This window comes from Neolamprologus multifasciatus, chromosome 3 (assembly GCF_963576455.1).
Source record: "Neolamprologus multifasciatus chromosome 3, fNeoMul1.2, whole genome shotgun sequence".
In the NCBI taxonomy this organism is placed as follows: Eukaryota; Metazoa; Chordata; class Actinopteri; order Cichliformes; family Cichlidae; genus Neolamprologus; species Neolamprologus multifasciatus.
Window position 1 is genome coordinate 40,920,005 of NC_140441.1, and position 26,550 is coordinate 40,946,554.

Here is a 26,550-nt window from a genome sequence, read left to right on the forward strand (position 1 = left end):
TATTGCGATAGGCCTCGCCGCTCTTGTCCTCTTAAAAAAAAGAACAGCCAATCCAAATTAAGTAGCTCAGAGCCGAACCAATCACAGCTGCAGCGTCACGTGACTTGTTACGTACAGCACAAGTGCCAAGCCGCACATGTGTATTTGTTTTGGGAAGCACCCAGCCGCTGTGCCGCCCGGGTAATGGAGGAAATGAGTGTGCCGACTAGAGAAAAATCAACCGAGAGCGTGACCGAAGGTTACCGAAGAGAAAACAGATGATGGTTCCAACGCCGTTCCAAGAGCCAAAGAAGTTCTGTAGTGTGAAGGTATTTCGGCTATTTCAGGTCTGACAAAAAACAGAGCATTTACACACTGTAAATTGTGCCGAAACAAGTCTGGAAATACAATAAAGCGGTGCATGCTCAATCTCTGACTGGAAGCGCTAATTTATCATTCGGCTTTTGTCAGACTAAAGTAACTGTTAAAACTGTTTGAAAAGCTCAGCTATACAACAAGGAGAGATTGAGAATTTCCTTTTAGTTCTCAGTTTATTTGATATTGACAAAAGTTAGTCAATTTTGTCTGTTCTTCTGTAAAACAAACTAAGATTTATTTTTAGAATTAATATTTTGTTTCTAAGTGGAATTGACAATTTAGTAGTCTGTTTCGTTTGTTCTATTTTGAAACTTAGACGTTTAGCGGCTGCCTTTTGTGTAGTTTGCAATATTTGCCTTTATTTATCTGAAAAAGTCTCATGTTCCTTAAGTACATCTATCCTGTTGAACTTATTATGGGAAATAAATATTTAAATCAAAACAAGCTGCTGATTATTTCACATTTTACTTGTGAGCAACGGCACATTTAAATCTTACAAATATAGTTATTTGGCTTATATCGTGATATATATCGTTATCGCCTGAAATAAAAAAAACATATATCGTGATATGAAGAAATCTTATATCGCCCAGCTCTACTTCAAGGTGAGTGATTAAAGCAACATCCAGGGAGAAGTTGTTTGATGAAGTGCCAAATACCTTTTAGATTTAACAGGTTTTCGTAATATAAACGTAACACTTGAAGTTTCAAACCATGTTTCTAAAACTGAATATGACGTGGCAGCGAAATCCAGTATCATATTTTAACTCCTGTATTTCATGCTAAACACTGAATTACAGTAAGGACTACCAGCAGCTGATAGACAACAGTGTATAAATTAATTACAAGCTCCCTTGCCTCTATATCATAATCAGCATTATTTAATGTGCTGTTTCTCTTCTCTAATAGAGAAAAACAACATAGTAAAAGATTCTACAATGCTTTACTTATACTGGCGATGTCAACAATTCCTGCTGGGAGGTCCTGTCTCCAATACAATTTCCAAACTTCATTTGTTTCAGTGAGCACTTTAAAGTTTATTGATTTGGATTAAATAGACCCACAATAGCTCTTGGCTAGCACAAGGCCAGCATCGGGGGTATTCACTGAGATTCAGGAGTGGAAGAGAAGCTGAGCCAGTTGCTTCCCTGAGTCCCTTATAGCCATCACACATGGCAATAAACCCGGCCAAGTGAAAAAAAAGAAAAAAAAGAGACTGTGTGGAGCTTTTTCCCAAGCACTAAGCTAGCTGACAGGCCACACAGTGCCAGCTAGCTCTTTCTCATCCCTCCTTTTCTTTCCTTCTCGCCTGTCCTGCTCCATCTCCCTGTACCTTCCAGTCCTTTTCAACTCCTTCTGTTTCTCAGCTTCCCTCCTTTGCCTCCTCTTCATTTTCTTTGTCTTGTCAAAGGGTTTCAAGCTCAATAAAATACTATCTGTCAGCGTGCGATGGAGTAGGTGTATTCGACACGATATTGACACAACCTTGACACGACGTGGGCCGAGCATTGAGGTAACAGGGAGGTAGGGAGCTTCGGCAGCAAATAACCGACAGGCCCACAGAGAGACGGAGTGATGGAAAGAGACAAGAGATTGAGTCTCTATAGTAATGTTGAAATAAAGTTGCTTTGACAGTACTGTTGATCCTTTCCTGCAGAAAATTCTATTTGGTTCTGTGCTGGGCTCCTTTCTACTGCACCCAGCTGTACTGTGCTAGTTTATACCCTGACATGCTAATACGTCCAGTTTTCTACATCAGGCCTTCCTGTTTTTTCGTTTTATTTCGTGTATTTTCACTGCTGAGTTCTGCTCCATCCTTCTGCACCTTCCTGTTTTTCTTTTCATTCTCCTCTCATCATTTTTCAATACACAGGACTACTCGGTCTTGTCCATGCGCCACATAATTCCTTTCAAAATCCTCTTAAGAAGTAATTTGTGCTCAACACATAAGGATGTAAAAATGGTGAAATAAATCATATAATGGATGCTGCCCTGCATATTTTCCATCGCTGATTGCTTACAGCCCCCTTGTCTCTTTGTATTTCAACAATTTGGAGATTTGTCTGGATGAATGTGTTATTGTACGGCACACTGGATATTACACTTTGGCCATAGTGAAAATCCACCAGGAAAAGGATGGATTTAGCACAAAAATATCTCCCTGGATGCTCCTAATTATACAAAAAATGATGAAACGTGCCAAGTCTGTGTCCTCGCATGGCGCTGTTTTCCAAAACGAAGGATTGCGAGCGAGTAGGGTGGGGGTGTTTTAGAGCAAATGCATACGTGTGAAAGCATGGGAAGAGAAGCTGACATAGAGAGATGTTGCATTGCCTACAGGCCAGCGTCTGTTAGAGGAGTTATAACCAGAGTGGAAACGCCACATAATACAGAGAGACAAAGCGAGGAGGCAAAAAAGAGGAGCAAATGGAGAAAAACACATCAATGCAGACAAAAAAACAGTGTGAAGACAAAAGCTTGTCTCTATCTCACGCAGACAACGACGAAATCTTATTACTCCTTCACCCGATCTACCATCTTGCCATCCAGGAGGGACCATCGTGAACGAGACATCTCTGCGCCAACATAAAGAATCGAGAGCAGGTTCCTCCAATGCCTCCGTCACTAACTAATGCCCCTCTGGTGTCGTTTTTTTCTCTTATTCTCATCCGTATCAGCCTCTCCTCTACGCTTATAATAATTCATCAACAATCTGGTAAAATTAACCCCAAGATCTCGAACACGTCTCTGCCAGGCAAAAAAAATACATTTTCCTCTGTGACATCAAAGCCATTTTCAGCCGTTACTGTAAGCAACATGTTCAATTAAGAGACATTAATTAAGAGCTGATTCAGGGAGCTGTGCTCACACATGCAGCCGGTGGAGAACAACTTTCTGTGGAGCCACCGCTATGGCTGTTTATCAAAAGCCTAATGCAATGTCATTGTTTTGCTTTGAGCAGACGGCGTTCAGCCGGCACAATAAATTTTACAGATAAACTTTCACAAGCATTTGGTGCTCAGCACATTGTAAACTCAAATATTCCATGTATTTAAACAGATTAACCAGAATAAACTTTTAAACAAATAAATATATAAAATGATAGTATTACTTATTCCTTCTAAGGGTTCCTGTGTAACATTTTATTGATTATGTTTGATTAACATAATTGTTTTGCTGATTAAGTAAGGACTTTAACATTAATTTGAGTCTGAACTAATTATATCAGTGGCATTGGTGTGTTTAGTTTATTATTATGGAGCATTTATGGACCAAGAAAGACACGAAGAATTTGACAGCCAAAAGAGACCTGTTTGGTTTTTTGTTTGGTTTTTATTTCTTTTAAAGATGTAGAGTTGTGAACTATGAAAGCTCCAGGTGAAGTAGCAAAGTTTACACATGAGCTACATAACTTTTATGTAATCGTCAAACTGTAACATTGTGGGTTCAGTGGGTTATTAACAATCACTCTGTTAGTACATACACTGCTAGAGATGCTAAGATGAAGCTTAAAATAAAGGCTTAGAAATCTAAAGGTTAGTCTGTCCCACTGACGCCAAACAAGGGTGAGCAAGACCAATGTAACAAGTAAAAATTCAATTAAATCTCCATAACTGTGCAAAAAACTAATAACGTAATTTTAAAGGTTAATGAAAAACGTAGTAGTAGAACACAGCAAAAGAAATTCGTGATCTTCGTTTAAATAAAGCTTAAAATAAATAGTTACATTATTTGGTACTGCATTGCTTGTGTGCAGTTTAATAATTAAAGTCAATAAATGCATATGTTTGTTTTTTAAAGAATTATTATTTTTTATTTTTTTTAATTCTGTTAAACATATCCCACGGGAGAGGTGAATGGAAACTGTAAAAATATTATATAATAACATAATTTAACTGTAATCAAACGTATTACACAATCGTGTAATTGAAGCGGACATTTAACTTCTAAAATTATCAAATAAATCTTTTAAGGGATCAGTTACTCCACTTTTCAGTAACTGGATTTACTCATTTGGGTCTACAGTACAGTAATTATTGTAGTAACTGGTCATTGGTACTTAGTCCAGTCTTTTTCATATCTATGATTTTTTTATTTGTACACTGATATTTGGAACGATACAAACACAGAACATCTTTTTTACTTTAACCTGAAAATATGTTGAAATTCAGAATCATTTCTGCAATAAAAGTGTTTTTATGACTGTATTATAGTCAAAGCAACTTTATTTCAACATTTTTATTGTAGACCGCAGACAATGTAGAGACAGTTATTTAATAAGAACTTCACTTTTTTCTCTGTATTGTCGATTTGTGCAATATTCCTGCTGTGAGTGTTTCCTGCTTAGTTAGTGGATTGTTTATAAAGAGGCGTTTCATTACAGACACAAGTAGAGCCAACACAGAGTAAATATTTGTTTTGTTTAGCAGGTGGATAAAATTAATTAATATATTTGTTACTTAATATTCTTAACAAGGTTATTATATGTCAGCATTGTACTTACCACTCATTCTTTCGTTGGCTCTTAAGCAGTGAAAAATAACACCTAATGCAAGTTTAATCCCGATGCTTTTATATGTATATATATGTATATAATATATGTATAAGCCAACTTATACATATATTATTCCAAATCGGACTTAAAAGTGTCACATGTGCATGTACTCACATAAACTTAAATTACATTGCCATGAAAAAATATTTACCCTCTGACGTCTTTAGTTTTTTGCATATTTGTCTCACTTAAACGTTTCAGATCATCAGGCAAATTTTCAATTATTAAAGAAAGATAGCCTGATTAAATACAAAATGCAAATTTTACATGATGATTACATTTATTAAGGGGAAAACAAGCTATCCAAGTCTACTTGGCCTTGTGTGAAAAATTGTGTAATTTCTGTGTAATTGCCCCCTAAACCTAATAACTAATTGTGCCACCCTTGGCAGAAAAACTGTAATCAAGCATTTGTGATAACTCGAAATGAGGCTTTCATGTCGACGTGGAGGAATTTGCAGAACTATTTATTCAACCACACATGGACGGCCTGTTCAAAGTCACGCCAAAGCATCTTACTCTGATTTAAGTCTGGACTTGATTGGGCCACTTCGAAACCTTGCTGGTGTGTTTCACATAATTGTCCTGCTTCATAACCCAAGAGTGTTTGAGCTTCAGGGTATCAAACGATGGCGGGGCATTCTCCTTCAGGATTTTCTGGTAGAGAGCAGTACTCGTGGTTTTTACACTTACCGGAAGTCGTTTGAGTCCTGAAACAGCAAAGCAGCCCCGGACGATCACCATGTCTGACTGTTGGCATAATGTTCTTTAGATGAATCAGATGTGACGGGACTCAAACCTTCCACAATGTTCATGTCTGATCCCTTTCAACACGTTCTCATCCCAAAGCATAACATATTACGCCATGTGACAACACGTCTCTATGTTATGCGTTCGGAAACGTCAGGAAACATGAGAACCATTTGGAATGAATCTACACATGTACATTTCATTTTACTTTCTCATCATGAATCGCTTAGGAAAACACAATATCTAACATGATTAAGGTTGTAGTTAAGGTTAGGGTTAGGGCTGGAATACATGGCTGGAGCGTGTGTTACTGCCGGGAGCGTCATTCTATTCCATCCATAATCCAGCGCGTATCATAGGGATGTGGAAGGGTACCTTTTGCGCTCCTATGGGACGCCTCGGAACGTGACAAATCGTCGGTATGTTACGTGTCAGGAATGACAACAGTCTGTCTATTCAGGCTTTTTTCCAGTCTTGGGGATGATTGAGGTTTTTTTTGGCAACTGCAAGACAACCTTTTTCATCTTTTTGGTCAGCAGTGGTTTTACGATTACTTTTACACATAGTGCCAGTTAGGAATGGGTAGCTTACTTACCTTAATAAATATACTCATCATTTCAAACTTTAATTTTATATTAAGTCTTTTTTGACTTTTAGAATTTGTCTGATGATCTGAAACATGAATGAGGCATATACTTTTTCACGGCACAGGCAGCCGTGTGTGCTTGACATCAGAATCAGAATCGCGTTTATTGGCCATGTATATGCACAGACACAGTGAAATGAATACCACAGAATGTACATAAGGTGCAGTTGCAGTCTGCTAGTGGGAGCAGTGTGACAGTTCAACTGTTTAGAGGGGGGATGGCGAGGGGAAAGAAACTGTTCCTATGTCAGGTGGTCCTGGTCTGCAGGCTTCTGTACCGTCTGCCAGAGGACAGCAGATCAAAAAGTCTGTGTCCAGGGTGTGAGGGGTCTGTGATGATTTTCCCTGCCCGTTTCCTGGTTCTTGAGAGGTGCAGGTCCTGGATGGAGGGCAGGGGGGCGCCGATAATCCTTTCTGCTGTCCGCTGCAGTCTGCTCCTGTCCTGTTTAGTGGCTGCAGCATACCAGACTGTGATAGAGGAGCACAGGACAGACTCAATGATTGCAGTGTAGAACTGGATCAGCAGCTCCTGTTGAAGACTGTACTTCCCAAGTTGTCTCAGGAAGTACATCCTCTGCTGGGTCTTTTTGAGGATGGATTTGATGTTGGTCTCCTTCAGGTCCTGGGAGATGGTTGTACCCAGGAACTTGAAGATCTCCACAGTCGACACCGGGCTGTCTGATATGGTGAGGGGGAGCAGAGTTGAGGGATGTCTCCTGAAGTCCACTGTCATCTCTACAGTTTTAAGCGTGTTCAGCTCCAGATTGTGCCGACCGCACCAAAGTACCAGCCGCTCAACTTCCTGCCGGTATGCAGACTCATCACCATCCTGAATGAGTCCAATGACGGTGGTGTCATCTGCAAACTTTAGGAGTTTAACAGCAGAGTTCTTGGAGGTGCAGTCGTTAGTGTAGAGGGAGAACAGTAGTGGTGAGAGGACACATCCTTGAGGGGCACAAATACTGAGGGACTGAGTTTCAGAGGTGATCTCCCCCAGCCTCACTTGCTGCTTCCTGTCTGTCAGGAAGCTGGTGATCCACTGACAGATAGCTGGTGACACGCTGAGCTGGGAGAGTTTGGAGGAGAGAAGTTCAGGCACGATGGTGTTAAAAGCCGAACTAAAGTCCACAAACAGGTTCCCGGGTGGTCGAGGTGTTGCAGGATGTAATGCAGCCCCATGTTCACTGCATCATCCACCCACCTGCATGTTTGGCTATATCCTCTAACAGATGTTATGATAAAAATGCATTTGAAGGCCAGCGACTGCTCTTAATATCTATGTCTGTTTTATGTTCTGTGCAAAGATGCAGATGAGCCACTTAAGAAGACCGCGGCTGTTAAAATATCTCAAGAATCTTTAGAATATAAATGGGACTATATTAACTGCGTAATGTGGGCAAGTCACAAAATTATTACCTGTTACATCCCAACTCATAAGCCGCAGCATTAAATAATTATTACAAATGCAGCAAAGGCTAACAGAATAATTGTGGCAAATATCAACCTTTGATCACTTTGTTTGATTAATGACACTATTACACTGTAATTTAAGCAGACGGATGGTTCATATTCATGTGCTTAATAATCATGAAGAAAATTGACTGCATTATTGGAAAAGGCTTTCATTAAGTCCACTATATAATTTACTTAGATAATGTCTGAAAAAAAAAAGACATTTTGCTCTTCAAAGGAAGCTAATCAGGCAGGGAGTATAGGATATTAAAGTAATAAAACAAATTCAAAACAGCAATACTTATGATTTTTTTTCTGTTTTTCTTTGGTGGTGTGACTGGGTGAAAAGCATTTTCTAGAGTTTAACTGTCTCCTTCATAAAATATCCTCATTACTTTTTAAATATGCTCTCCTTTTTTTAGCTAGACAAAAAATCTAAAAGAAGGAGCCACTGATTTATGTTAGGGAGATTAAAAAGAAGTTATTCCAGCAGGAATAAACATTAATGTGTCTTCTGAAAACAGGAAAACAGGAAAGCAGAACTCCTTCACGGCTGATTTCTAAGGCAGAAGGCACTACCTGCTTTGGTCTAGCTACTTTGTAGCAGCATCCCGCCAGAAAACTGAAAATAAACAGGAGATTGTTGGTCCTACAAACATCACCATAACACAAACAGCTACACAGAAACCATCTTGGGTTTCTTGATTTGTTTTTTAGGTTTCAGTGTTACCACCAAAGATCACTTTTCTTTTCCAAAGCTGTAGCAAAATGATTATGTCATCCAGTGAGTCTGGTGGATCACACGCTAATGTTTAACGAGGGAAATCATCGTAAAATCACTGCTCGGGCTTTTCAATAGTGCTTTTACCTTTTTTAACTGATTATGGACTTAACAGTGAACACTATGCTGAAAAGAAAGATAATAGCTATCATGTTATCATGTTAAGATATTCTTATGTTTTTTCAAGAAATGTAGCTGTAACTGCTTGCGTGAATCAAAGCCTCTTTTTATTCACAGCTATATAAATGCGTTTTCTGTGAGGTTAGCTTTGATGGGATATTTCCTTTAAGTGGTATGTCTTATTTTATGGGGGTTTGGTCTTTTTTTGTATGCCTCTGTGCAAGTGAGACTGTGTGTGAGTGTGTGAGTGTGTCACAGAGAGGTGACATTGTTCCTGGCAGAAATATGTTCCAGGTTTGGGGCTCAGGTGGCTCTGGTTTGTCTCTGATCAGGGCTGACACACAGGACAGCACAGTAACACACAACTGCTGTCTCTTTCTTGATTTAGCACAATCTCACTGTGGTTTGTAATTCCCTCCCCTCTCCCTCTCTCTCTCCAAACACACAAGCAGCTCTAAGCTCTATCAATCTTTCGGAACATTGATCGCGAGCAGCACGGAGGCCCGATAGCTTTTGCTTTCTCACACCTGATGCAAAAAGCAGGGGTTGGCTTTCTTTGAAGCTGTCTGCACTGGTCAAGGATGCATCTTGAGTGTACTCATAGTGAGCACTGTTTTACTTGAAAAGGCCTGCTTGTGAATACACGGCCAGGAACATCCCGCTTCAAAGCAAGCACATTTGAAAAGGCTGCTGAAAGAATGAGGACAAAATGGTGGCTAAAACAGATGAACTGACTGTGCGGGCTGTTATCAGACAAAAGCTGCCCAAGGATTCGCCAGGTTCCTTCACTTAAAGGGCCATGGTGGCTTAGGTGGAGAGACACACTTCAACTAGCTGTCTTTTATCTACACAGGGAGCAGGTGCTCAAGTGTGGAGCCTGATGTATTGGAACAGCATGTTTCTACAAATCAAACAGAGATGACCTCTCATATTCTTAAGTTAAACCAAGGCCATCTGAGGTTCTCATACATGTTTGAAAAGAGAGGGCTGAGGAAGCAGGTTGCAGCTGACCACCACTAAATCGTGCACAGCAAATTCAAAAGTGTTAAATGTTTTGGTGTTAGTAGTCTTAGAGTTAATTTTACTCTAAGTAGAGTCACATTCTTTTAATGTAACTCTGAGGTGTAAAATGATAGTAGTTAAAATCGAGTGTTAAAAATGAGTGTTTCTATTTCAAATCTGGAGGTGTTACAATGGAAACATTAACTCTTGACCTCTTAACTCTGAACTCCTACAGGGGCTATGACACCAATAGAGTAAATTCACAGACTCCGCCCCCAGCACGGCTCCAATCGAAGCTGAAGTGAAGCCGTTTCAGAACATTTTGCTCTACATATTTGAGTTGTTTGCCATGCTTGGTAAGTCATGTTTTCAAAGATTGTTTCAATTATTGTTATTAGCTTTTACTTCTGTGGCTCTTGGAGTTGAGACAAAGCTGTGTGGAAGGCATTAGCCATGTTGCTCGCTGATAGCATAATATTCTGTTTTAGCTAGCTGAAAGGTATTGTTTGCGGGCAAATACCACAGCCTTGAAAAAAAGCTTGCATGTGAATTTTCAGTCAAATTTCTTGGTCAAATACACTTAAAACAATGTCTAGAATGTGAAATGTTGATATAATGGTGCTAATTGAAGCCTGAAAACGATCTCCCATAAAAAACGAGCAAACAGCAGTAGCAGACGTCCCGACTGAGTTCTACGTTAGCACTTAGATTCCTCCAGAGTTTTGTGCACACGGTTTAGGTAAAAATGAAAAAGGTTGAGGTTTTACATTTAGTTCAGTATTACCTGTTGTCTGTGTCCTTGTCTTTTGGGAAAATACTTTACACAAGTAATCGCTCAAAAAGGATTCCTTTTTTTTTTTTACTGTGCTGCAATTGATTTGTGCCATTAATTAGTGTCAACTAATTTTTATTCAATCTCCACATAGGATATGCTTGTGAAGATGGAATATGGGGGAGAGCAGAAGTGCGTTGAAGTTCCACAAAGTGATGAATGAAGGACATGCATATTGTATTGAAGAAATAAGTGATGAGAATGCTGTTATTTGCATTTACCAGCTCACCTATGTCAGACCTTTTGATAAAGGAAATTCTAATGAAAGTGAGAACATGTACACTGTTACATCTTTCAGAAAATGTTTTGAAATTGTGGTGCACAGTTCAGAATAAATGTTTTTCAAAAACCATTGCGTCTTTTTAGTAAATGTTTATTTCCAAAAGAAATTTCTAGAAGTTCAGAACAGTAAAATTCCCGCTTTTTAGAATTAATTAGAAGATAACTCTTACGTAGTTAAACTAAAATACTCTTTGAGAGTTAATATATAAACTCTTAACACCAAGTGTTAAATTATCAACTCCAGAGAGATTTGGTGTTTAACACTAAATCAGAGTTAACATACCAACTCTCCAAAAAGAGTTAAATTAACACTCTCTGGTGTGGACCCATATAGACACTTTAAAAGTGTTGAAATCAAATCTGACAGTGTTAATTTGGACATGCTGGATTTGCTGTGTGCTCACCAATCCTTCACAATTAATCAGCCAGAAATTGATTAACAATTATCATCTAATCAGACACTTAACCTGGATGGCATTATTGTGGCTTTGTACTAAAGTGAGGAACCGTGAAGTCATGTTGGCACTTCTTTTATCTGCGTAACACTGCCAAAATTAGTGACATCATATCAGTGATGCTTGAAGAAGTACCCATGTATTTGTTACTTCTATGCTGGACTGCTATAGTTCCTCATTATAATGAGGTTGTCCCTGAAAAGCCTTCAGTCAATCCAAAGAGCACCACAGCGAGAGGCCTAAATGGGACGAAAGTAACGAATAGTAAGAAAGATCATTCTTGTTTCATTTCAGGGTCTCCGTTAAATCCAGAACTTTAAAATCCTTTCTATATAAAAAGTCTTGAATGATCAGACCCTGTTATGCCATTTAAGGCTTACTAGGGGCGATCGTGGCTCAAGAGTTGGCAGTTCGCCTTGTAATCGGAAGATTGCCAGTTCGAGCCCGGGCAAGACACTTCACCCATTGCCTACTGGTGGTGGTCAGAGGGCCCGGTTGCGCCAGTGTCCAGCAGCCTCGCCTCTGTCAGTGCGCCTCAGGGTGGCTGTGGCTACAACATAGTTTGCCATCACCAGTGTGTGAATGGGTGGATGACTGGTTGTGTAAAGCACTTTGGGGTCCTTAGGGACTAGAAAAGCGCTATACAAATACAGGCCATTTACCAGTTGTTCCTAGAGTTTCTAAAAGTAAAATGGGAGGCAGAGCTTCCTTTAAAACATTCATTTTTTTAAGAAGATGGATTAAGATTAGGACTTGATCTGGATTACTGTTTACTGTTTAAAAGGCTCAAGGTCCTGGGGGACCAGGAACACTGCTTCTTTACTCCTCTATTTTTACTCCCAAATGTGATTACATGCTACTAATAAGATCCATGATGGTGCCAGTGTGCTCGGCAAGCCGTCTCTTTGAGCTCTGTCTACTGTTTGCTATCCTATTTTCTCAGTGTTATCCTGATGCCTTTGCTAGAAAGCAATGGCTCAGTTTCACCATTGTCGATATGCAACTTGTCATAACCAGTGATTAATAGGCATGATTACCATTCACAGAGAGTCAAGGAATGGCTGCAATCTCAGCATTGTAAGATGGTGAAAGATGTACTCTTAATCCCCCCTCCCTCAGTTTAAAGATGGCCATTTGCCACCTTGACGCCCAGCTCAAACTAGCAGTCCTGCTTGTCCAGGATGTGTACATCCTCATCATTGAATGTTACTGGACTGTAGAGTCCTGAACTGAACTGTTAGCTGTTTTATACCATGTGCTTTGTATTAAATTTTATCTGCTATATCCCATAGTTCGTGTTTTGTTCTACATGTTGTTCAGGGTCTCTCTGTGCTCCTATTTTCTGTCTTCTATTTGCTGTCACATCTGCCTTCCCTGAACCTTATTCTATCCTACTGCATTACTGCTGAATAGATTTGGTTGGCTACATAAAGATATTTGGTTTTAAGGTAGGATGATTGAATTTTTGGAGTCTAATGCTTCCAAGAGGTTTTGGATGGTAGGTACTGTGTGGGGAATCTATTTGGTCAGCTGTAGCATGGTGGTGAATTTGAATAGAGCTACATGCTCAGGAACAACTGCAGTGGTTATAGTTGGCTCACTGGTGTAACCAGTTGCCTAACAACTCTGATACTAGGTTACCCCTCCCAATTAACTGCCAAAAGACCAGGGTTGAGTTGGTGAGTAGTGGGACTGTTCCTCAGTTTTCCACTCTTGCAGAGCCCACAGCAGCGTGACTTGCTCCTGACTTGTAGGTGATTTTGAATATCGGTTCTTCGGAAGCTCCTCCATTGGAATCATTTGATCAATGCTCAAAGGACTATCACTTACAGATTGTTGAACATTTTGTTAGCAACTTGTTATAGGAACACTGTTTGACCTTTGTGTTAAGACTACAGGTCACCTTTGGTTAGGGTCATTTGCTACTTAGCAAACTTTCCGTGTAACCCTTCACAGGTGTAACCATATAGAGGCAGCTGCCATCCGGTTAAGGTGCCTAGCATATAACTGTTCGTTTTCCATGTTTTTTAGTTCATCCTCCCATCTCAAATATGCTCCAATTACTAAGGTTGCAGAGAAGGTAAGCGTCAGCACTACAGGCCAACAGTGGCTGTCAATCTAGACTCTTAATATACGACAAGTGCAAGAATAATGCATTTTGGCATATTTAGCTATTTGTGTTTGGGTAAACCGGAGACACTTTTGATGACCCCTCCACTCTGCCTGCTTGATCCTTCCACTTGTTTTGGTAGGAGCATTCTCACACCCCACATGGCTGATCTTGCCACTCAAAGCTTCCTTTCACTTTAAGTTTTTTGTTTGTTTGTTTTTTTGTTAAAATCTATGTGGAAATCTTTTTTTGTTGTTCTTTTTGTCTGAACTTTGAGCTGGTTCATGACAGTGTCTCTGAATCATTTCCAGTAGAAGGATACTCAAACAACTGGCCATTATTATGTCGTACATCTATTACAGTATTTTTAGATAATAGTAGCAGTCAATCTTTCACTGTGCATTGTTCCCCAGTAATGCACTTTTCTCGAAAATAAACAGCTACTCAGTAAAACACTGCTGCATATTGCAACAGATGTTGAAAGTGCCAAGACATGCAAATTGGATTTTACTGCTTTTAAGATAACTACCAACCAGAGCACCAGTTTAAATTTAATTTCACATGTCAGGTTTTGAAAGCTCATTCTAATTTATGTTTTAAATATATTAAAACATCCACTCCGGTTTTCAAAACAAAAATGCTTCAACAATAAAGCATTTTAAAAAATCACTATTGCACAAAGTTTAAACGCATTATTAAAATGACTTCTTCACTGATCATAATGGCAGGTAATGTCTAAATTGTTTACTGGATGAGTTTCCATCCACATAGGTTTTCTTTGTATGTGGACTGCATATTTCAAGTATGTTGCATAAGCAATCATGACTGGCCTCCAAACTACTTTCGAATTGACCTTGTGTGTTCATATCAAACCTTTTAAAGGTTTCTCCCTTCGTCAGATGAATGAAAAAAAAAAACTCTGCAAATATCCAAGGGAATAAACAGCAAGCCAAACATGTCTTTGAGTGAAGAGTGGTTTTATGTAAGTCTCTTTTCTTTGGATAAAATATCGGGAAAACAACACATTTTAGTCACGGCAATTATAATCAAAAGACTGATACGTCCAGCATCAGTTATTCATGTCTAATGACACAGCTCTGTCCTACATGAGGCATCAGCACGGATCAGTGATAACAGACACTGAATAAGTTAGATACAGGGTGGAAGGTGGAGGTGGGTTGCAAAGCGGTGTGCAGATGTACTTTTAAGCAGGCTAAACCAGCTTGTAGAGCTTGCCCAATTACTAAGGTTGTGTGAGACAACAGACTGGATGTATAGAAGCGTATCAGCAGAATCAGCAGCTGATGTGGGCTAGCAATGAGATGGTAGCTGAGGTTGAGTTTCTGACCTGCCTGAAATAAGCCTATGCTAGATTACAATTTATTGGAATGATTTGGCATTTTTTCAAATAGAGTAATAATCAGGGTTGCTGTAGAAGATTTTTGAAACATTTTGAAACCATATGCACCTTAGATATGTTATGAAGAAGACTATAATTGAATGAAATATGTGCACAAAGAAAATGCTTTATAAGCTGATTTGGATTTAAATTAAACACTTCTAAATGCCTGGCTGTGGCCCAGGTTACCAGTGTAACTAAAAGGCTGCCAGTATTCTTCACAGCTATGTGCATGGATATTGCCAAGCAAAGACGAATATAAAGAGCATGTTTTTTCTTTTTGTTTGTTGTTTTATTTAGACAAGTTTTCTGGATGTGTATTTTAGTGTGGGGACAGGTAAGTGGGGGGATTTTCGGTGCTAAACTCCGGTTTAGGAGTTTAGCAATGCTAAATTACTGCATAGGGATTAGCAGTTCCCAAATCAAATGAGGTTAATTGCACATTGCAACAGAGGGATGAGAGACGTATTTAGAGGATGGGGGGAAGGGGGAGGAGGGGCGTCTCGACTGGCCTCGACTGTGTTCCTGACTGTGGCAGCTCAAAAAAAATGTTGTGTCTGTGTTTGATCACCAAGAAAATCCTCCTGTGTCAAACTTCCTCCGACTCCCAACTTCAAAAAAAAAAAGAAAAAAAGACCCCAAATCAAAGAGCAAGAAAAAAATCCACCGCACAACCCTCAAAATAGCATAAAGAGAAATATGTATCAAAATATCATCAGTCATCTTTCTCCAAGAAACAAGTCCAAAAGAATAAGGAATGATTGTGTGTGTGTGTGTGTGTGTGGGAGGGGGAGGGGCGGCAGATGAAAGTGCAGATAAAATCACCTCCGTGATATCAGTGCTGCAGGTAGGAGATAAATTAAAAGCAGGCTGAGAGTTCTGTGCCCTTATTCCAACAGCTTATTAGACCTAAATCTTCCAAAGCGGGGCATGAGTGTCCTTGCATGTCCCCACCCTCCTTTTCCTTTTTTCCGCTAACTTGATTTGATGTTATCATCACTGACTTGGAATAGAGCTAGCTTAATATTTGTGTAGCTCCTTATTCAACAGCAATTTGATCCTTGAGCCGGAGGTTGAGGCGCAATAATAATGCACCTTATTGTGTAAGCAGGTCTCAATAGGTGCTTTGTTGCTCAAAATCCTGACAACAATTTGGTTTCGGGGACAATGCCGTTCAGCTGGCCAATGTATTTTCAAGGGCACGGTGTTGATGGTGGTAGCCGAGGCCGGCTATTATTTGAGAGGAAGAAAAGGACCTCTGGAAAACAGTGGAGATGGCTTAATAATGGGTATCTGGGTTCCATTAGCCAGCCGTTATGATCATCCAAGGTTAGCTGGGGCTAATGATTTGCATATGAAAGACAGCTTTTTAATTGCAGCGGTCAGCACATACACTTACACCAACACATCGGTATGCATCTGATATTCCAAAGTCCCACCTAGAAGATGTTTCACCTGTGTGTGTGTGTGTGTGTGTACACATCCCCCAAAAAGACTTCAAAACAAGAAAAAAGGAAAAACATGCAACAAAAATACCTTCGTCTCGAGGCTTGTTCATTGAAGATTCATCGTGTTTTTTTGTGAGCGGACCTAGGGTTAAGAAAAAAAGGGGGGAAAAAGAGAAAAGAGAAAATTTCAAAAAAGATTACTGGCAAAAACCGAAAAAAAGAATATCAAAAAAAGAAAAGAAGCAAGAGCAAAAAGGACAAATCAGCAAGAGTTCATGTTTGCTTATTGTGTGTGTGTGCGTGTGTGTGTTTTTCCTTTAAAAAGAGTACCAAAAACAAAAACAAAAGGCATCACAGACACAGATTTATCACAAGAAAAGACACAAGATCAAAGAAAACTGGTTCGGATTTCCTTTTCGCCCCCTGCAGAAGAAAATGCTGCCACTGTTTCTGGGCCCCTGGTTTCTCTCTCGCCTTTAAACCCTTTTTTTGTTCCTGAGTCTAACTTGTATTGTTTTTGTTGGAAGCTGGGTGGGTGGAAGGGAAAGGAGGTGGAAGGTCGGGGTTGGGGGTGGAGGAAGAGGGGGGGAAAAAGGGAATGTGGATTAATAAGACCTCGGTGGTTTGAAGAACAGGACCCAGCCCTTTCCTCCACGCAGAAAAAAAGAAGAAAACACCTACAGGACGGACGGCAGGTTTGGGTCCTGATGCTCAAACCTCAAAATGTTAACGCTGAGCTTTTAAGGAGCCAGAGCACCCCGAAAATCTCCACGGGCTGCTGCACAACATTAGTCAATTAGAGCTTTTTAGAAAGACACACAAAGACACCTTTAATTAGACAGCAGGAGACAATGACCCTGGAATGTTAAAAGGCATGTTAAACATGTTTCAGATAAAACAGGGAACAGGTGCTTTAGCGTTTTGGAGGGTTTTTGTGAGCGCATGTGTGTGTGTGTGTGTGTGTGCATTATTTAGTGGGTAAACCACAGCGTTATTCCCCAGGCGGGTAAATAATTACATAACACAACAGCAGTGTGTCAATTTGAAATGACAAGTAAGCGTGGTACTAATTGCGCAGAGGAAAGCAGGTAAAAGGTGAATGTAATTTGATCCCCATCTACCCACGGGCTGTTTTTTTTTTTTTTTTGTAAATTAAATGAGCGGCAAAGAGAAATGCAAAAATGCAAGAAGATGGACAAAGAGAGAGATCTGCACAGAGAGAAATCAAAGAGTGAAAAAACAAACCCTTCTCATTCGTTGATGGAGCCTCACTGTGACATCAAGTCTTTTTCTTCATCAACACAAAGTGAGAACTTTACCAAAAACTACTCTGTAGATCTCGTTGGCTTTATCTTCCACCCACCTGTCAGGTTTCTGAATGCTTCGGTCACGTCCAGCTCAGATCTCACAGGGAAAAAAAAGGAAGACAAATGCTTTTCCTAGTTCCAGCAAATGCTACGTGTGCATATGGTTCGCCTCATCTCTCAGAAGGTGAGCGTTTGTAGAAAATACTCTTCACCTCGGCGCTCGGAAAAGTAAGTACTACAGCAAGATACTCCCTCACCTTTCATCACTTTGGCTTTCATCTGATAAATCCACTTTTTGAACTTGAGGTTTGGCAGAGGACCTTTTTTTCTGAAGGATTTGTGGGGAAAAAAAGAACTTATATAACAACAACTTACTGAGAGTATCTGAAATTCATCAGGGGGAAAAATATTGCCGGTGCACAAACTACAAGGTGAATGCTGAATGTCAATTATCTGCTAACAACCGGGCAGATATAAATGACTAAAGTCTAAGGAACACTTCACCTCCAAATAGGAGTTTCAAAATAAAAGTCTTTATGAAACTATTATAACAACTTTTAGAGCTGAGTAACATTATGTTTGGAACTATGATGAAAACAGCGCAGGTTAAAAAAGATATCCGGTCTTTAAGTCTGACGTCATTAGCCGTTTCTGGGTCCAAACTCTGCTTCAGGTCCCAAAGTCAAACGAACACTGTGGCATCACTGAGAGTTAAAAACTTATCTAAAACATATCTAAATTCTTTCATCTGTAATAAAATGATCAGCGTTGCTGCTCTACCAGGTGTAACAATTAACTTTAACATTTAACAGAGTTAGAAGCTAACAGGGAGTTAGCTCGCTAGTTTCCACCCAAACACAATATTCCATGTTCTGACTGAGAAATTTCTGAAAAATCTAATACATATAGCTCTGCTGTCACTTTTGACATAAAAGAAGAAAGAAAACTAAACAGCAGTGACGTTTGTAGGGTTACTGAAGTTGGGCTAGCTGGTATATAATGATGTGCTACGTGGTGGCTAGCTACACAGCTATGTTAGCATAATATAAACACAGCGAAGCTGGGGGATGAACGCTAACTTTTTTCCACTTGATAAAGTGGAAAGGAGTAGCAAGGAGTAGTTTGGACCCAGAAGCAGGGTTCGTACGTCATCACTTAAAAACCAGATAGAGAGCAGGTTACAGCATTATAGAAAGGAATTATAAAAAGATAAAGAGCTCATCCTCCCTGTTATTATAAATATGTATTTAATATTTTTGATTTTTATACTTTAAAACTTGGCTGACTTGTGCTTTTTTAACCCTGTAAAGCCTGAAGTGTTAAATAATTACCAGAAAATTCTATTTTTTTAATATGGAGTGGGTTTTTTTTGTAACTTTAGACAATAAAAAAATTAAATAATACTTTATATATGTGTGTTTTAATTTGTGTCACTTTTTAGTAGTTTGCTCACAGTAGCACTTTGTGTGTCTGAGAGTACACATCAGGTTTTTCAGGACAAGAAAAATCACACGGGAGATGTAGAGGTCTCAAAAACTCATGTATCAAATATGATATGCGTTCCATTACAAGGCTAAAAGTGTTTCAATCTAGAATGTGTTACATTGCACCAGATTTATAGGCACAAGGTCAGGGGTGATGGTATACATCACAAGTGTCAAATTCAATTTCAACAGCAGCTACGCTGGAGCAATCATATCAAGAGCTCAGTGCATACAGTTTAACATGCTTTCATTTTAATCTAGAAAGGATGTTTCTTAGAGCCTTTCCAGTTAAACGCCTCACAAAATACTCTATTAGTTTACAACAGCCCTGTTCACAGCCTCACTTTGATAGTGCGGGGCAATTAATAAAACCAAATATAACCCGATTATAAAGCAATCAAATTCATCTTTATGTGCACATCTGTCTACAAATCTTAGCAAGCCTGCTTCAAAGGCCTGAAAAAGACCAAGGCCAACAGTTGTGTAAGAAATGTCATTTAAAACAAGAAGTCAGAGATCTTAGTTCATGTAATATACATGTCCACACGCTGTAGCTTTCTGCCATTAAATCGGTCACACACAAAAATGACACTTGCCTTCACAGCTCCATCACTTTGAGACTTGGGCTCAATGCACAGACTATTGTGCTGTAATTGCGCGTCTTTTATGTCTTTGACTTTGTGAAGCCTCTGTTCCTCGTCTATGGCTCCAAATCTTTACTAGTTTGTGGATTTCAAACATCACAATAACAATGCGAGTTATGTTGTTTGAGAACAGAAACTGTTTGCACCAACCCAACATCAGATTTTTGCTGTATTATCTGTTAGCTGGCCATGAATCGCTGTGGAGACGGTTGTTGGTGTGTTGGTGTGCTAAAAGTGAAATGTGGGCCAGGTTCAAACTTACAAAGGGCCAGATCTGGCCCGTGGGTGTGGATCCTGACACATGATATATAGAACTGTAACTCAGAGACATGGATTTACAATCCGAGCGAGGTTAGGACAGAAGGATTCATCATGTGGACAACATTATGCTTTTACGAAAGTTCATGAAAGTCCTCCAGCAGCTAATGCTGAGCTCATCTGACATATGAAGCCTTACAACCTCCACACTAGTGTAGTGCCAGTCTACCACACAAAGTACAGTGGAGGTAGTATTTAAGACCGTAACACGTACAGGTGAAACAGTGAACGTGTTACAGTTGCTGACTTTTTTTTGGCAAAAACATGGATTTCCTTCTTAACCCTTTAAGACCCAAACTCGTCCACGGCATGCATTTTTAATTTCTCTTTGATATTTGGTCACATTGGGGCCCGATGAATGTAAAAACAAAGAATTACCAGATTTTTTTTTTTACCTTATTTTTGTTTTTTTTGTTTTTAATAAAAATAAGAGCCACATATGAGGATATTCATTTAAAATTGTGATAGAACAGTAGCAGTATAATGTCCTCATAAGCAAGGTTATTATCGTTAACGAAAACTAACGAAATAACGAAAACTAGAAGTGAAAAAACATTTTCGTTAACGGAAATAAAAATAAAAACAAAAAAAGGAAAACTAACTAAAACTGGAATGAGTGTTCACTAAACTAACTAAAATTAACTGAATTTATAGCAAAAATGTGTTTAGTTTTCATTGATGTGTGCGTGTCATACAAGAGTCAAGGGTGAAAATGAAGTTTAGTTTCCAGATTTTTTTCTTGCTGTGTCTCATTATGCCAGCAGGTGGCAGTACGTTAGTCGAGTCGTCTGTGTTGCTGCTCCGTCCACGCGCAGAATCATGTCAGGAAAAGTCGGGAGAAAGCGCCAGAGTCCAATTTGGGATTACTTTGAATATGACTGTGTTTTGGATAAAGCAAGTGTCTTGTAGTGGAAAGAGACAAATTATGAGGGACATTTCTAAAGGGAAAAAAGTCCCACAAACCTTAAAGTGCACTTGAAAAGCTCACACAAGAAGGCTAACCTAGCTTACCTTGAGAAGGTAAGGGAGCACACTCAAACCTCATCCCCAGAAAACAGAAGCTAACCCCAGGCAAGGCAGCGTGATACATCCCGAGACAACAGGACTGGGATATCTACATAACTGTGTGAGTCAATTACCTTCAAAAAGTTTATCAATTCACTTGAACCACAATTACGAACACCCGGTGCTGCAAGAGTCTCATTGGGGCCAAGATATACGTTTTATAGTTGCCTGGTATCAATGGTTGTTCATCTGCCTTTATTTATTTATTTATTTAAAGAACCCATAGGTGGGAATGTGAGTTGTCTGTCTCTGCGTGTTAGCCCTGCGACAGACAGGCGACCTGTCCAGGGTGCAGTATGGTAGCTGGAAGAGCAACATACCCAAGGATAAGCAGAAGAGAATGACTGATATGATGAAACTGGGATTTTTGTTACACTTAATTATTGCAAACACAACTAAAACTATAACTGAAACTAATCAAAACTAAACTGAAACTAAGGATTTTCAAAAAATAAAAACTAAACTAAACTAGCAAACAATTGGTAAAAACTAATTAAAACTGATATAAAATTGAAAATCTGAAGTCAAAACTAAATAAAAATAAAAACTAATGAAAATTGCAAAACTATTAAAACCCTGCTCATAAGTGGATATCAGGCCCTTGTAGAGCAAAATTCAGTATTTTGGTCTAAATAACCCAAAATGTGATGTCCACATATGTGGACGCCAGGTCCTAGGAGGTTAAAAACAATTTAAGTACTTACATTTTAAAATACAAACTGCTTTCTTGTTTTGAGTTAATCATTAGGAAAGACTTGACAGATGTCTCCAAGCAACAAAAAGAGTTATGATGACTAATTTAATGGAAACTCAAAGACTGGTGACCTAAAATCAGAAGGTTATAAGTATTTAATTAGTATCTACCACATGGAAGCTGATTTTTCAAACATTTCCACTTATATTTAAAATCCTGAGGGTGAAACATCTTTTGTAGCATTTCCAAACTAAAAACAGATTTTGCTTTTACAACAAAAAATCCTGGGAGCTGAGAGTCACCAGTTAGATCCTTGAGAATGGAAACTCTTTAGTGGAAACAACACCAGTGGAAACCTGAGTAAACTCCATCCGTTTGTTGACACACATGGATTTTTTTTTTCCTTTACTGAAACACATGAGAGTAAAAATAAGCCCCTGACTGACCGCTTCATTGATGAAGTTCAATATTAGCTGTGGGCACAAAAAGTCAACCAATGTGATTGACGCACATCAAAACGACGTCCCGAAAAGCTGTGAAAAAAGTTTAAATGCTGAACTGCTTATCAAAGAAACAGGAGCGAGCAGGGTTTTTTGGGTTTGGTTGGGGGGCTGTGACAAAATGGGAAGTAAGTAAAATCAAGCAACCATTACTAGCAACATGCTGAGGAAAAGTGTAAAAGTGTAGCTTGATTGACATCTTTTCGCAATGAGTGGGCGAGGAGCTGAGCACTGAGAATCAAGCTATTGGTGGGAGAAATAACTGGTCTTCCTGACGTTTAAAGTTCTTTTTTTCCTCCCCACAATCAAAAGAACTGCAGTGATGGGCGTGTGAGCAATTTCCTGGAGAATCAAACCCTAACTCCATCAACCCCATTTACCCCCCGCATGCACCGACTGCACCTGTAGAGGCTAAAAATACCAGCACATGTCATTAAAGCACACCAAAAACAGACAGAAGGGATTAACACTGCACAGACTAGTTCAGCCCCAGGACTGAAACAAAGACATCTGCTAACTCTTAGAAATAAAAAAGCCTAATGAGGCTTTTGTGTACACTTTTTCAGATATTAAGATGTATTTTAATCAGGCATGCTACATAAAGCAGTGGCTAAGAATATTTCAGACCTCCAGTTGTTTACACCCTCTCGTTTTACACAGACCCATCATTTTATCCTCCCCTCTGTGAAACGCTTTCCTTCTTCCTCTGCTTGCGTTATTCTGTCTGGATCGTGGGTCGACCGCAGCTCGCTTTGAAGCCCGTTATGTAAGGTTTCAATTTGGCTCCACTTCTCCCGATGGCCAGTCCTCTCCAAAACATGGAAGGTGCATGCAAAACGGACTGTTAGGACACACTGGCAATGGAGAATGTGAGGAGATGCTCACAGATTCATGCACAAGGTGCGAACAGCAAAGAAGATGGGGGAAAGCCAAAGGTAGTGGAAACGGTACTTATGTGTCTTGCATTGCTGAACATATTAAACTATATTATTTGTGCAGCTGTGTCTGACATTTAGAGAAACAACAGGTTAAACAGAGGGTTTTGTTTGTCATATATTGTCTTTCAGTTTGCTCAAAAAACATTGAAATCATTTGAAAGTTATAGCACACATAGACACGGTCGAGACTATCTGCTGAAGTTTAAATGGAGAATGTGTAACAAAGGTGATTTAAGTGAGTTTGAAGGTGGTTGGTTGTTCGTACCAAACAAACTGATCTATTTCAGAAACTGCTGATCTGCTGAACAAACAAACAAAAACAACAAAAAAAAAAACCTCACATATGACCAAGAGAAAATATCCAGTAAACAGCAGCTCTCTGGTAAAAGAAAATGTCTTGTTGATGCAAGACTACAGGAAAGCAACAGTAACTCAAATAATGACTTTTGCAGAAGAGCATCTCTGAACAACAACCTTAAAGCTAATGGGCTACAGCAGCAGAAAACCACGGCAGGGCCTACTCGGATCAGCTAAAAACAGGAAACTAAGGCGAAATAGTAAATAAATATAAATATAAATAATATCTGTTTTTACAGGGTCGATAGCTTTTGATGCAATTACAAGTTTTCACGAGTGTCATCTCTTTTACTTTTTGCGCTTTTTCAAAAGGAACATAATTATTAATTAAGCTTTTATTTTGGTCAAAATAAAAGCTTAATTGCAATGGGTAACAAAGCCCTGTTCATTGCTTGGATTTTTCTTTTTTTTTTAAAATAATACTATATTTTGCCCTGTTTTGTACATTCATATCAGTCTGTGTGTACCACACCAGTTGGTGTCATTATGCGATTTGACGCAGACTGAATTCCCAAACACCGGAGAGGCTTATTTCTTTGTGTTTATGGATATGAGTGAACGTGCGTAAAACTGTTTATGTGCCGCTGCGCGAGTAACTACGTGTTTAGTAGCTCATTTAGGCAGTCCGGCGTGATCTACGAGGAAACGTTAGTGTGCCTGACAGCCTCTGAGTGAGCGGCGACCGTGCAAGAGATTACGCGTGTGTCTGTGTGAGACGGTCGTAAAGACGGGAAGATAGGATCCCACCATTGTCCTCGAGCTAAAGTATAGCAGCAGAAATGAAATGAATACCTCAATCGGATTTGTGAGCGAACGTGTTAGAGACGAGCAACGGGGAACGGGTGAGAGTCGCTCACCCACATTCCCCTATTTCACACCTTGTAAGTCCATGTTCTGGTGCGAGTGCATGCGTGTGCAATAGAGCTGCACAATGGCAAGATGTGCAGACAATCAAGCAGCCGGGCAGGCAGACATATAATGCTGCCATTTATCACGCAGCACAGCTCCCTGAGCCGCTAAAGTCTGCATGCGTATGAGTAGCGCGTGGGCCGGTCGCACATGAATAGCTGTGACTACATTACAAAACAACTGTGAAGTCCATTTTCGGATGAATGGCAGTTAAAGTCGGAGCCACCGCGAGCTTGGCGGAGCTTCTGTCCTTTCAGGTGATGTTCGAAATTCACACATCAGAAATATTCCGAATGGATTTACACAGCCGTCATTAGTCACCCTGTCGAAAGTAGTTTTCCGGCGCTCCCGCGTCATTAAGTCTCAATTCAGTTCTCTCAATTAAATGAGGTGATTTGCATGACTGTTTATCAGACAACACCGGCGCGCCGCGCAGAATTCGAAGACGTAAAGCGTTCGAACGAGAGGCACTGTGAAATCACACGGCTCTTTAATGTTGGAGGAGGGCAACAAAAATTAAAAATCGATTTAAAACTGGACGACACAGAACAGGACGGGTGCGACAAGGCCCTTTTCCAATCAGATGCTACAGTGATCTGACTTTTTTTGATTAAGAAGAATAAAACCAGAGCTACTTTCTTTCTCTTACGTCTATCTCACTTAGCACACAGTAACCTTGCCTGTCGGAGTGTTAGGTGAATAATAGGCTTTGTGGGGGATTTTTAAACCAACGGAGAAAGATAGATGAGGCTGTCATGCTGCTGTCCCGTGATGCTCAAGGCCACCAGAGGGAAAACCACAGCACACTAAATTTTAGCAGCATGTTGCGCCAGGGTTATGAAAGGTTATTATTTTTTCGTGAAGTTTCGCCTCTCACATGCCAAACTGTTTACAAGACATTTGTGCATTTCCCTAAGTTTTAAAAGCAAAACATAAAATAAAAATAAAGAAATAAATGGTAATAGAGATGAAGCTCCATGCATTATTTAAAAAAATTGGTTACATCTCCATATTTTAGAAGTGCTTGATAACTTAGGGATTATGCTGCCCATCTCCTAATTTTGAACATTCGAATTATTCATAAGACAAGTGCGCACTCAAGTTCTGCTTGCTCTCCATCCTTATTTTGAGCTATGAGAAGTAGATCTGTTGTGCTTGAGCTGGCTTGGGCAGGCTTTAATCTCATTCTGTATTCTTCTCAGGAGAGTATATGCACATAAAAAGAGGGTAAGAGATTTATGCGCGGAAGGTTCTGACAGCTTATTATTGTTTACATCTGTATACCACTTGGGTTGTTTCCGAGACATCGACTGGTCAAAACTTGACAGGAAAAAGTGGGACTGGGTGATGTGTTTTGAAATTCATAAATAAAAAGTGATTCATAAGATGTTCAACGTTAATAAAAATCATTTAAAGTGCACCTAATGTGCTCATTTTATACTTGGACTCAGTTGGAGTAGCTCTGCACTCTTCGAAATGATCCATCCTACACTGGGCCTCGGTCCAATCCCTCAGCTCATCCTGTGTCTCAAGCAAGCTGCTTTAGCTCCACCCACTTTAAGACCACATTTCTGTATTAAATATGGCCATCCATCACTGCAGCAGTACACACACTCATTTATTTAGGTACAGCTCTTCAACTACCCATTAATGCAAATATGTTGAGTTGCATGGCAGCGACTTAGTTCGTCATTGTTCAACCAATTTGCTGAATTTCAAAATTGAGCATGAGAATGGGGAAAAAGGGTGATTTGAGTGTATTTTAATGGGGCACCCTCCCCCTACCCTCGCCACCTCTTTGAGCTCTTCCAGAGAGCCTTGGTCTTGGTCTTCCCAGTTGGGTTCCTCTGAGTTGGGCATGCCCAGATAACCTCAAAAGGTGTCTGCGAGGTATCCTGGTCAGACCCAAACCAGCTCAATTGCCTCCTTTAAATTTGGAAGAGCTTTGCTCCAAGTCCCTCGTGGATAGGGTGAGCTCCTCACCCTATTGATTTGGCTGAGCCCAGACATGTTGATTATTTTTGAATGTCTCTTTTCATGTTTCATGTTTCATGTGCAGGGTGTACCCAGCTTCTCTCTCCATGGTTGAAGAGAATGGATGTAGAAACGTGAATAACGCGACTATATTCACACATCTGGAAACTC

At 39.7% G+C, this 26,550-nt stretch overlaps 1 protein-coding gene across 1 annotated transcript in view; it reads right to left on the minus strand.

The window, feature by feature from the left end:
- nlgn2a (neuroligin 2a) overlaps positions 1-26,550 on the minus strand; it is a 187,347-nt gene that overhangs the window by 117,425 nt on the left and 43,372 nt on the right. The window contains 1 exon segment of the mRNA XM_085136744.1: positions 16,278-16,331. Within this exon segment, the coding sequence (XP_084992870.1) occupies positions 16,278-16,331 (54 nt within the window).